Source organism: Lepidothrix coronata, unplaced genomic scaffold (assembly GCF_001604755.1).
Source record: "Lepidothrix coronata isolate B3197 unplaced genomic scaffold, Lepidothrix_coronata-1.0 Scaffold187, whole genome shotgun sequence".
Classification (NCBI taxonomy): Eukaryota; Metazoa; Chordata; class Aves; order Passeriformes; family Pipridae; genus Lepidothrix; species Lepidothrix coronata.
In genome coordinates, this window is record NW_016690367.1 from 1,175,593 (window position 1) to 1,188,211 (window position 12,619).

A 12,619-nucleotide genomic window follows, 5' to 3' on the forward strand; every position below is an offset into this window, starting at 1 on the left:
GTGTTTGGAGGATGAACAGCTGTGTTTTGGCTGCTTTATCTACTGCTGGTCTTGGAGCACAAGGAGAACCAGTTGGATGTTTATTATCTCACCTCCACCTGGCAGCATTAACCCCTGGCTCAGTTCAGAACTCTCCTTTCCCAGCCCTCTGAGTGCAGTGATGAGCCCAAATAAACTTTAGAAGTCCTCTTTGGTTTGGCTCCCTTTGCTGGTTCCCTGGGCTCTCCCATGAACCTCGATCAGGAACAAGAAATCCCGAGGGTGCCACAGACCTGGTGAGATCTCATGTCCCCAGCTTGTGCCCTCCTGAGGTGAGGAAGAGGTTTTATGTGAATATGAAGCAGGAAGAAGGTTCTCACTCTTTCTTACCCCCAGGTAGCTGGGTTTGGTGCTGGCAGTTGGGAGGGAGCTTGTTCTGGCTTGTCAGCTGGGATGGAACCTGGGAGTAAGAGGCAGGGGAATCTTCTATCCAAGTGTTGGCACTCCCACAGTGGCTTGGCCATCACTCAGGAGTCCTGGGAGTCCCACAGCTTCTCACACAGTGTTTGTGACAGATGCAAGAGCTGCCAGCAAAGCCAGGAGCAGGGAGAGCTGATATTCCAGGCTTTAGGACCTCCTTGACTCCACGGCCTTGATCCCTGAGACTGGTTGTGTTCTGCTGCTCTCAGAGTTCACAGAAGTGCTCTGCCAACCTCAACAGAAACAAGGGCAAGGCTGTAGTGACCCTGAAATCAGGATCCTGCTCAGTGAAAGTAAAAGTGAGTTTTGGGGCAGCCCCTTCTGCAGAGGGAAGAAAATGAAATGTTCCCTGAGTTGAATCCCTCTGGACCCAGGTCAGTGGCAGTTTATGTGGAAATGCTGGGCTTTGTGTTACATTTGGGTCTGCAGCAAAGCCCCTAATTCCAGTCCTGGCAGTTCCTGGGGACAGGCTGGGGAGTTCTTTGGGGCAGTCTTGGGGCAGTTTCCACGCTGTGTTGAAACAACTCCTAGAAGCAGTCCTTGGAAAGAATGCAGGTGGAAGGTGCTCCTTGCAAATGCAGTATAATCCCCTGTTTAGCCTATCTGAAGGAAAACTGAGTAACAGAGGACTCAGGAGACTGGTTCAGTATTGACTTTGTCCCAGCTGTTCCCAGCTCCAGAGGTTCCCCTGCCCAGGCAGTTTTTCAGTGCTCAATATCGGGGGGGGGGGGAGGGTTTGAGCCAAACCCAATTCCAGCTCATTCCCTCCTCTCCTGGACCTGGGAGAGCAGCAGGAGTTATGAATAGCACAGGCTGACTTTAGTCTGTGATAAAACCAGCAAACAGGAGCTCCAACAGCCTCTGGGTGATGGAGGGAGGCACATCCAAGCTGACTGGTGGGAATTGGAGCATTGGAAAGTATTGGAAAGAGTATTGGAAAGAGCCCTGAAAACCAGGATGGACTGGGGGTTTGAGCTGAGGGAAATGAGGCACAGCTGAGGTGGGTGCAGGGTCACCCAGCAGGTCTCTGACATGCCAGAGATCTGAATGCAGATGCTGTGCTCTGAAAGCAGAAGGTAAAACCAGGTGAGGTGGTTTGTGTGGGTGAGTTATCAAGGAAATCACCAGAGCCAGCAAGGATTAATGAGAGCAAGGAAGAGAACTCATAGAATCATGGAATGGTTTGGGCCGGAAGGGAACTGAAAAACCATTTTGTCCAACCCCCTTCCATGGGCAGGGACACCTTCCACTATCCCAGGTTGCTTCAAGCCCCGTCCAACCTGTCCTTGAACACTTCCAGGGATGAGTTTAATTCCACTGTGTTCTGTCATCCCGCAAGAGGTTGTTTTGGTTTGGATTTCAGCAGGAGAGCTATTTTGAGAGTGTTTTTTCTATGGCCTGTGGCTGACACTGCACTGGAAAATGCTTGTTGCCATTATTTTTTCTGAAGTGCATGGATTGCATCTCAACAGAGATCCCGTGTCAGGAATGCTCTGCCTCTTGTGTGAGCTCACGTACCCCCCACCCACTCACCCGGGGCTGGACAACACATCCCTTGGCAGCTCCAGCAGTTGCCTACACGAAAAAGCAGTAGGGAAGATTTCTGTATTTTTAGTTCTTTTAATGCACTTCAGTGGTTGGGAATTGATCCCTGTGACGTGCCAGCTCCTGGCGAGCTGCTCCAGCACTGCCGGCTGGGAACAGCTGGGCTGCAGGGAGGAGGGGCTTGGCTCCAAAACACTCTGTGCTAGGACGGATCCAGGAGAATTAGGTTGATTCCTGCTGAGCAGGGAGATTCTGGGAGGGCTCAGCCCTTGGGAGCACCCTAGGGAATGGTTAGATTTGTGTCTGAGGAGGTTTGGACTGGATTTCAGGAAAAGGTTCTTCCCCCAGAGGGTGGTTGGGCACTGCCCAGGCTCCCCAGGGCAGTGGGCACAGCCCCAAGGCTGCCAGAGCTCCAGGAGGGTTTGGACAATGCTCTGAGGGACAGGGTGGGATTGCTGGGGTGTCTGTGCAGGGCCAGGAGCTGGATTCCATAATCCCTGTGGGTCCCTTCCAGCTCAGCATATTCTATGATTCTGTAGTTCCATGACTCTGAGGGAAGGTTTAGCCCGCTCCCAGTCCTGCCCTGGGCTGTGCTGGGTGTTCCAGCCGTACAAAGCAGTTGGCACCTTCCTACCCCACATGAGATCAAGTCAGAGCAACAGTCAAAACAGCTGGAAAAGTCTTCCTGCTGTTGTCGGTGACAAACACAATATCCAAGGAGGCTGTTTCCCAAGGGAGGGCTGGGTGGGATGTGACAAGTCCAAACAGAGCTGTAAAAAAAGAAAGATTTATTCTCTGACCTCTGTCCCAGGTGTGTGTCCCTCACCTCTTCCCAGCTTGGCTGCCCCTCTCCCGGGTTTGCCAGTGGAGCTGTGAGGGGCTTGTCCAGTTGGGTGCCTCCCTCTCCACCCAGATCACAGCAGGACAGGATCCCAGAGTGTTTTGGTGGCATCATCCATGTGCAAAGGTCGTGTCAGCCCCGGGTGGGAGCTGAGCCGTGTCCAGCAGTGCCTGAGCAGGTTGGAGTGGTGATGGAGCAGGGCAAGGGAGGACTGGAGTGGGCAGGAACAGAAAACCAGGCTGGAGCTGGCACTGAGGAGGTTTCAGAGTATCTTTAGGTGTGACTTCAGGGTGTCACATCTCCCAAACTCGGGCAAATCCAGAGCTGAGCTGCTGTAGCTGCTCCAGGCAGATGCAGGACAAAGGTGGCACAGACTCAGTGATTGGGGTGTTGGACACATCCTGGGTTTTCCAGAGCAGGAAACCCCCCTTCAGCCATAGCCTGGTCTCTGTTTAGTGTCTGAAGTGGCATAAATCCACGGGTGGGTTTCAAGGGGTGGCCAGTGAAATGCTGCCCATGGGGGCAGCTCTGGAGTCACAAAGTCCCGAGGAAGGTTGGTTATGTTGTGTTCCTTGGAAAGGGGAGAGGAGAGGGCACATCTCTGGGAATAACGAAGGAAGTGTGCAATCCAGGGCACAAAATGGGAGCCTTTGGGTCAGTTTTTAGCACTGCTCCAATCCCTCTGCCTGACTTTGGGCAAGTTCTGTACCTGTGCACGTCCTTTTCCAGCTCCAGCTGGGTCTGATTCTGCTGCTGCTGCAGAGGCTTTGATGTTTGTCCTGTGTAAGAGCTGGAATTGCTTGCTGTTAATAATTACCACTTTATTGCTTCCAGGGAGGTGGAGGGTGAGCTGTGCAGGGGACTCCGAGCTACTGCTTGTCCTGTTTGTTTTGGCTTTGCTTCCCAGAGGCATCTTTTTTTCCCCTGGAGCTCCAGAGGAATGAGGGATGAGAAAAGTCCTGTGAGTCCCTGGGCTCTCCCTCCTCTCTCTGGGGTGCCTGTACTTGTGGCAGAGCCGTGTTTTCCCTTTCCCTGCCCGGACTCATCCTCTCCGTGGGTTTTTGCCCTCCAGGGAGAAGCACAGGCCTGCACCTTCCCGTGCCAGTGTCCCTCCCAGCCTCTGCAGTGCCCTGCTGGCACCAGCCACGTGTTGGATGCCTGTGGCTGCTGCAAGGTGTGTGCCAGGCAGCTGGGAGAGCTCTGCTCCCTGCACAGGCCCTGTGACCACCACAAGGGACTCTACTGCGACTTCTCCAAAATCCACAGAGGCAGCGGGATCTGCTTAGGTGAGACCTGCATGTTCTGTTCTTGGGTGGCTTTCCAGGGAGCCTCCAAGAACACCCAGCAGAATTCCCTGGGAGCCAACAAATCCACTGACACACACACAGCTCCTTCCCTCAGCTCCAAAGGGGCTGTGGATCTCTCCTGTGTCCTGGGACACCCTTAGGACACATCCTCTATCCCTGTGGGTGAATATCAGCAGTCTGGGCTCTTACTGAAAGGACTTTTTCCCCCTGCCTTGCACTGGATATGGGTGTTCTGCACTTGGCTGCTCCCAAAGTGTGTTTCTGGCTGGAATGTGTGGGTGGGAAGAGCTGAACAGCTCCTTCACTGCATTGTGTCTGTGCGGAACATGAGAATTCCTGAGCCAGGTAAACACAAAGGCAAGAAGCTGTTTTCTCTCCTCGTGCCTCTTTTCAGCCAGAAAAGAAAATATTTTTTTTTTTTGATTTTATGTTTTTATTTGGTGGTTCTTTTTAAAACAGGCAAAAATGACTTTGGTCAAGAGGGGAAAAAAAAAAGGCAAGTATTTCCTCAATCTCCTGTTCTTTGCTTGAAAACAAGACTCCTCTGCCACATCTCTGCCAGGAGCTTCAGGCCCTTGTCCAAACGAATCTAACTTGTAGAAGCTATTTGTTTGGTTTTTTTTTTTCATTTTGAAAAGTTTATATAAGTTGTTTCATTTCCCTCACTCAGTTTTTTTGGGATCTTTAGGAGCCATGGGAGCTCCTGGTACTTTCTGTAGGCATTGACACCTGAGAGCTGAGGACTGAAGTTTAATGAGGTGAACGTAGGTGTGGTAACACCCAGCAAAGTGTGAGCTGCAGGCTGCATCATTCCCACTGGGAATGAGGGATGGGTTTGTGGAGGAAAGGCAGTGAAATCATGGGAATGATTTCCTCTCAAGCCTCCCCACAAAGCCTGGACATCTTTCTGACAAAGGTGCTTTGTGTTCACCGTGACATATCAGGTTTGATCAGAACATTTTGGAGTAAGAGTCCCAAATTTGTGCTGGGGAGGAAATCAGACTTGCTGACACAACTATCCTTCCTGCTTTTGAGTGAGAAATTAAGCTTTTCATGGGCAAAACTGCCAGTGAACCCAGACCAGGATATCTCCCTGAAATGAACTGAGGATTTGAGCAGTAAGGTCCTTGGGTGATGTTTTTGTGGTGTCCACGTGGATCTGTTGGAAGAGGGGGGATTTTGGAGGCAGGGAAGGAAGGTGGAGTGGTGAATCAGAGAAGGGGAAGGATCAATGTGACTTACATTTATCCAAGAAAGACAGATGTTCTGGGAGCAGAAAGGAGCTGAGGTGTTCCAGTGTCACGGGAAAGGCGTCTCAGCTGGGACCAGCCCGAGGGCCATATCAGCAGAGATGGGAAGGGAACCCTCAGAAGGAAGATTATTGTGTATTTGCTTAATGTTATCACATTCCACACGATGCAGAGGAATCCTTCTCTTCCTGCAGAGACCTTGGAGTATCAGAAAGGTAGAGACAATCCTGTAGTAACTCTGGAGTAGGGTTCCTACCGGTGGTAGAGTGGCCTGGGTGGGTGTTGGGACCTGGCAGAGGAGCTGGAGAGGCTCCTTGAGCCCTGACATACTCCCTGTGGAAAAGGGCAAAAGTCTCCTTGGCTGGAGTTGGTGTTTGGGGTCGGGCACTGCCAGGGAATAAAGAACCACCTCTCTCTGCGGGCGCCGTCGTTTCGGTGCCTTAATTGGATCAGGTCATTGGGAAAGGGAGGTCAGGGAGGGTAATGAAGGGCACGACAGAACCACTGAGTTTGGAAAACATAATCAACCCCTGGGGTGAGCTGCCATTCCTTGGGTGGGGAGGGAGGAGAGGGAACAGCACGATCCGTTCAGCGGGACGGGAGAGCACTCGGGCTGAAAAACAGGGAGAGAGGGTTTAAAAATAAGTCTGAATGGCTGTGTGGAGGGAGGGTGGATGGATGGCTTCCACTTTGATGGAAAAAGTGAGGATTTTGAAACTTCTGAGTTGGAGCACAGGAGTATTTTTATCCCAGTGGCATTGAAAAGAGTTGCAAGTCGAGATCCAGCTCCGGTTTGGAACAGTCCGGAAGGATTTGTGTCCCCTCAAGGGATGGGATGGAAAGAGGCTCTCACTCCTTGTTTAGTCCAACCACTTTCTGCCTGACACAGTGTCCCCTGGGTGAGCAGGACTAAGGACAAAATAGGTCAGGTTTCCTGGGAAGCCTCCACAAGCAGCCAAGAATCCTTCATTTTGGTAACTTCCCAATAGAGGTTTGCATGGTTTTTTGCAGGAAGCAGCAGCTGCTGAGAACTGTCCAAAAATCAGGATTTCTGTCCTGTGAACAACTCTGAAATTTCAACATTTCATTTCAGGCTGATAGAAAAAAAATATATATATAAAAAATACATCTAAATATCTATATATTTAAAAAAACCCCTCAATTTGTTTTCATTATTTATTTAGAATACTCATTTGGCTGTGTCAAAACTTTCTGCTTCCATTTTATCAAAATATTTTATCTTGACCTTTTATAGTGCCTAAAATAATTACCAGAGCAAAACACTTCCCACTGTGGACACTGTCCCACAAGTATTTTGGTTGAGCACAAAGGAAATCTTTGATATCAAAATGAAGTGCTTCAGTTGATTCCTATTGAAACCATTCCTGATCTCAATCAAATCAGAGATTTCTGCTGGAAAACTTCCACTGGGAAAGTTTTTGGCTAAGCCAAATATAAGAGCTGGGGAGCAGAGTGAAGGTTTTGCTGTTCTGTGTCAGATATTGTTGTGTTTCCTTTTATGCCCAAGTTTTATTAGGAGGGAGGGAAAGACTGGTAGGAGGGCTGGAGATGAGAGACACGGAGATCAGAAGAGAGAGAACTAGAAAAAATTGGAGCTGGAAGGAAGAAGAGATTTGTGCATCACAGAGGGGCCAGAAAGGTCACCAGCCCAAAGTGTCATTTCCTTTGTAGGTGCCATCAGCCATGTGGGAACCAGCTGCTCTTGGGAGAACGTTGCCTTTTGGTCTGCCAGGAGTACTGAGGAGCAAAGTTGCTGCTCATGTGCCATGTCAGGGCTGTGACACCACTGACTGGGCACTGACTGGGGGACGGGCTGTAAAGGCAGTGTCACACTTGGTAGCTCACCCAAATGGAGGAGAAATTTTTCTAGAGAGCTTTGGGAGGGTTGGCGGTTCCAAAAAAATCAATGCCAGGAGCAGCCTTGAATCCAGAGAGGCAAATATTACCCAGTCCAGCACCGAGATGGCAGAGCAGGGCAGGGTGGGCTCTGTCCCTCCTCGGCAGCCCCAGGTCCTCCTGGGGCAGAAGTTCAGCTCTGCTCTTCCTCCTCCTCCTCCTCCCACAGCTCATGAGGGTGCGACGTGTGACCTGCTGGGCAAGATCTACCTGAACGGGGAGAGCTTCCAGCCCACGTGCAAACTGCAGTGCATCTGCCTGGACGGCGCCGTCGGCTGCATCCCGCTCTGCTCCGACGACCTGCGCCTGCCGTCCCCCGACTGCCCCCACCCCCGCAGGGTCCGGGTCCACAACAAGTGCTGTGAGGAGTGGGTGTGTGAGGAGGGCAGCGACAACGACCTGGGCACGGCCATGGCGGGTGAGCGGGGCGGCTGGGATGGGAACGGGAGCTGTCGGCTGGGGAACAGGGATGGATCCAAACTGCCGGTGGGCTGGGGCACAGGGAATGGGGCTGGGAGCTGTTTCCTGGCGAAGAGGAGTGGATCCAAACCACCTGTGGGCTGGGGTACGTGGGGTCCAAACTACCTATGGAATTGTGGTGGGTGGGGTGGGGCCAGGAGCTGTTTGTTGGGGAAGAGAGATGGATCCAAACTACTTGTGGATTGGGGCATGTGAGACAGAGCTGGGAGCTGTTTCCTGGGGAAGAGAAGTGGATCCAAAGTACCTCTGAATTGGGGCACATGGGATGGAGCCAGGAGCTGTTTGCTAGGGAATAAGGGTGGATCCAAACTGCCTGTGGATTGGGGCTCATGGATGGGGCCAAGAGCTGTTTGCTGGGGAATAGGAGAGGATCCTATTTGCTAGGGAATAAGGATCCTGTTTGCTAGGGAATAAGGGTGAATCCAAACTACCTGTGGATTTGGGCTCATGGATGGGGCCAAGAGTTGTTTGCTGGGGAATAGGAGAGGATCCAAACTACCTGTGCATTGGGTCATTGACTGGTTTGGAACTGGTCGTGGTTTTGTACACTGGCATGTGGGTACCAGAGCCGCTGATGGAAGAGCTCAGTGGTGTTGTGTGGACCCCGTGGTGTCACAGCAGAGCTGGCTGGAGCTGTGCTGTGGTAGGAAATGCTTCCCTGCATCCTCCCCCTGCTGAGAGGCCGAGCAGCTCACGGGATGGGCCAGACCTTTGCTGCTGTTCTTGCAGCGTTAGCCCAGGTTGGGAGCAGCCGTGGAGCTGCCACGCTGTGTCCCGAGCCCTGAGCCTCACCTTGTGTCTCTTCCCCATGGCTCAGTGTTCAGGGAGGACCCAGCCCAGAAGCCTGAGCTGAACAACCTGCAGGAGAACTGCCTGGTGCAGACCACGGCGTGGAGCGCGTGCTCCCGGAGCTGCGGGATGGGCATCTCCGCCCGCGTCACCAACGACAACCCCCAGTGCCGCCTGGAGAAGGAGACCCGGCTCTGCATGGTCCGGCCCTGCGACTTCCCCATGGAGAAAACCAAGGTGGGGGCTTGGGGAGAGGGGGACACAGCTCCCCAAATGGCAGGGGAGACCTTGGGAATGGTGTTGGCTCAGGGGCTTTGCTCTGTGGTTCCGCTGTCTCCGTGCCCCGCTGTGCAGTGATGGGGGTGGAGCAGAGGCCTCGGTGCGTCTTTCCCGTCTGCGTTAATCCACCCACTCTCTCCCCAGAAAGGGAAGAAGTGCGTGAGGACCCCAAGGCCACGCCAGAGCCTCCACTTTGAGTTCTCGGGGTGCACCAGCACCCGCTCGTACCGGCCGCGGTTCTGCGGGAGCTGCTCGGACGGGCGGTGCTGCACCCCCGACCTGACCAGCACCGCCGACGTGGAGTTCCGCTGCCCCGAGGGGGACTCCTTCCGCAGGAAGATGATGTTCATCAAGGTGTGCTCCTGCCACTACGACTGCCCCCGCGACAACGACATCTTCCTGGCCACCTACCACAGGCGGATGATCGGGGACCACGTCAGGAGCGAGCGGCAATAGCCCTCCCCGGGCCGGATCCGAGGCGTCGGGAGGGATCTGAGGGGCTTTGGTGACTGTGTCGCAGGACAATGCAGCCTCTGCCCCTCTGTGAGGGGCTGTGCTCTCCAGAGCAGCACTGTTCACACCAGTGGTCCCAGTGAGCTGAGGTCTGGGGGGGAACAGCCCCAGCTGCTCCAGCCCTCTGACCCCCACCCACGGTGCCGCAGAGGTCAGCGAAGGAACCAGACACAGGCTCGGGCTGCAAACTTGATCCCTGTTCCCACTGGCCAGAGGGGAGAGTGGATCAAAGCCACATGGCTCCAGCCTGTCTCCAGCCCAGAGCACAGCGGGCACAGTTCCTCATTCAGACCCCAGGAGCTCCTCCAGCATGAACTGGGGGTGGCCCAGGCTGCCAGACCAAAACCTGTCCCCTGTGGGTGCTGCTCTGGGCAGCTTTTAGTGCCTTGATGAGCATTTCACAGAACCATAGAATGGTTTGGGTTGAGAGGGACCTTAATGCTCATCTTGTTCTAACCCCCTGCCATGGGCAGGGACACCTTCCACTAGCCCAGGTTGCTCCAAGCCCTGTCCAACCTGGCCTTGGACACTTCCAGGGATGAGGCAGCTGCAGCTTCTCTGGGCAGCCTGTGCCAGGGCCTCCCCACCCTCACAGGGAAGAATTTCTTCCTAATCTCTTCAGAAATGGCTCTGGGGTGGGAGAGAGGCTGGACCCCACCAGCTCACACATCCACAGAGGGGCTGAAGCTGTGTTTTGGCTCCAGAGTCTTAGCTCTGGATGTTTGTGAGTAGGAGGAGCACTGTTCAGCTCAGGCCTCCCTGGGGAGTTTAAGGCACTGGCAAGAAAAATTCTTGTATTTGTAAATGGAGCAGATCCCCTCTGGAGTTACTTAGACAGTGACACAGAGAGCCATTGGCACTGAGGTCTCCAGTAGGATTCCCACCTTGTCACAGCCCTGACAGAGTCTCTGCCATTAAAGACATCCCGCTGCCAGCCCATAGCTCCAGGAGAGGACACCAGCCCAGGAAGGTGCTGGTGGTGTGTCCAGCAGCAGTGCAGCCCCTGCAGCTCCACGGAACTGCTGAGCTCTTGTGTGAAAACCTCTGCTGATCTTTAGCAGAGACATCCAGGCACAGGGCCTGATCCTGTTCATCACAGCCCGTGTGCAAATCCCAATGAATTCCTGTTCCAGCAGGAGCAGCAGGCCCAAGGCTTCACCCCACTACATCTCCCCCCAGAGCAGAGCCTGATGCCAGGGGACAGTCCCAGCTGCCCCCAACTGCTGCCCCGAACCCCCAAACTCCCCTGACATACCAGCTCAGGGCCTATGTCCCATCCCACTCCCTCTTCTTGCTTTCCCAGTCTGCAGCAGGTCCTGAGCCTTCAGCCTCCTGAATCGATTTGAACTGTAAATAATTTATCTGGTGTTGTTTATCTGTTTTTAAGGCCCTTGTACAGTTCCTGTATCCCATTGGCACAGCCCTGCTCGTGCCATTCCCTCTCTCTGAGCTTCTCTCCTGCCCTTCCCTCGGCTGCTGAGCCTCCAACCACGCTGAGGTTGCACTTTACTCAACGCTAATAAATATCTCTTTATTTTTTATATATTTTATACATTTATTTGTTTGTTTATATATTTATCTTTTATATCCCATGTGAGTCTCTTGCCTGGTTCCCCCTCCAGCCTTTCCCCAGTGCTCCCAGCCTGCAGGGACCAGTGCTGGGACCCTCTGCAGAGCTGATGGCTGCGTGTGGAGGGGATGGGGGTCCCAGAAGGTCCCTTTCCCCCCCCCCCAAATAGCAGCGGGGCTGGTGTTGGTGCCTCAGAGGCCCCGCAAATCACAGCTCCTGCTTGGGGGGGGGGGGGGTAACAAGCAGAGCCCCCACTCTGCCTGCTGAAGGACCCAAAAGTCCTTAATACCCGATTAAAAATAAGCCCGGGAGCAGATGTGAGCAGAAGTCGGTGATAGCGGGGCCAGAACGCGAGGGGCTTTGCAGCGGCTTAACAGCTTATGGATTCATCCCCCTCTCATCACATTAGCCAGGGGCTCCCTCCCCTCCCACCGGGGCAGGGGTGAGAGGCTCTTCCTCCCCCCAAATCTTCCTCCTCCCCGGGGAAGGCTTAGGGCTCCCAGGGAGGGGCAGGGGGTGGGGGGACAAGCCCCCATTGCATTTGAGCTGCGGGGTGTTGAGGCTCCGAGGCNACAAGCAGAGCCCCCACTCTGCCTGCTGAAGGACCCAAAAGTCCTTAATACCCGATTAAAAATAACCCCGGGAGCAGATGTGAGCAGAAGTCGGTGATAGCGGGGCCAGAACGCGAGGGGCTTTGCAGCGGCTTAACAGCTTATGGATTCATCCCCCTCTCATCACATTAGCCAGGGGCTCCCTCCCCTCCCACCGGGGCAGGGGTGAGAGGCTCTTCCTCCCCCCAAATCTTCCTCCTCCCCGGGGAAGGCTTAGGGCTCCCAGGGAGGGGCAGGGGGTGGGGGGACAAGCCCCCATTGCATTTGAGCTGCGGGGTGTTGAGGCTCCGAGGCTGGGGCAGGATCCATCCCGTGGTTCTCTTGGGGGGCTGGAAAGGCCTTGGTGGAGGCAGAGGGGGGGACACGCGGTGACGGACACACGGCGACAGTCCCTGCCGGTGTCCCCAGGGCGGTGGCCATTAGGTGGCACCAGGGACCGTCCCCAGGGGGACACCCTGACCCGGGGCAAGGTGCGATGGGGCGCAGGGCCTTGGCTGGCCCTGGGGGGGCTGGGGGTGACCCTGGGGCAGCACCCACCTGCTCCAGCCTAGCCCCGGCACCCAGTGCCACCGCAGGGCCAGGACAGCACAGCGGGCCGGGACTGGGACCGAATTCTAGCCCGCCGCCCCCTCCATGGCTGTCCCGGTCCCGCAGCAGCCGCTGTCCCCCTTTATCTCCGCAGTCGCCGCCTGCGCGGCCCCGATAGCCCGGGCGTGGCCCCGGGGCTGGGGCTGGGTTCGGGGCACCTCAGGGACCCCGAAGCCCTTTATCAGCGCCGGCCACGCCGCAGCCGCTCGGGGTGGGCGCAGGACGGGGAACCCCCGGCTGGCCCGGCCCCCGCGGGGAAGGGGTTTCCCTAAGAAAAGTTAAGAAAGTGGGTGAAAACGAGAAAAAAAAAAAAAATCCCCCAAGGCACCGATCCTTTTTTTTTTGTTTTTGGGAGGGGGATATTGGGGCTCTCTCGGCCCAGCCCGGGGTCCCCCCGCGGCCCGTGGGAATCCCCGCGGGGGCTCCTTCTCCTTATATGGCCGGTGACGTCACGGGGGCGCTGGGAGGGG

General features: G+C 54.8%; 1 protein-coding gene across 1 annotated transcript in view; it reads left to right on the plus strand.

Moving 5' to 3' along the window:
- LOC108505235 (connective tissue growth factor-like) overlaps positions 1–10,930 on the plus strand; it is a 12,193-nt gene extending 1,263 nt beyond the window's left edge. The window contains exons 2-5 of the mRNA XM_017831060.1: positions 3,918–4,131; positions 7,489–7,737; positions 8,617–8,825; positions 9,012–10,930. Coding sequence (XP_017686549.1) covers positions 3,918–4,131; positions 7,489–7,737; positions 8,617–8,825; positions 9,012–9,323 — 984 coding nt within the window. The 3' untranslated portion in view covers positions 9,324–10,930. The remainder of the gene's footprint in view (positions 1–3,917; positions 4,132–7,488; positions 7,738–8,616; positions 8,826–9,011) is intronic.
- Positions 10,931–12,619: the final 1,689 nt, after the last annotated feature.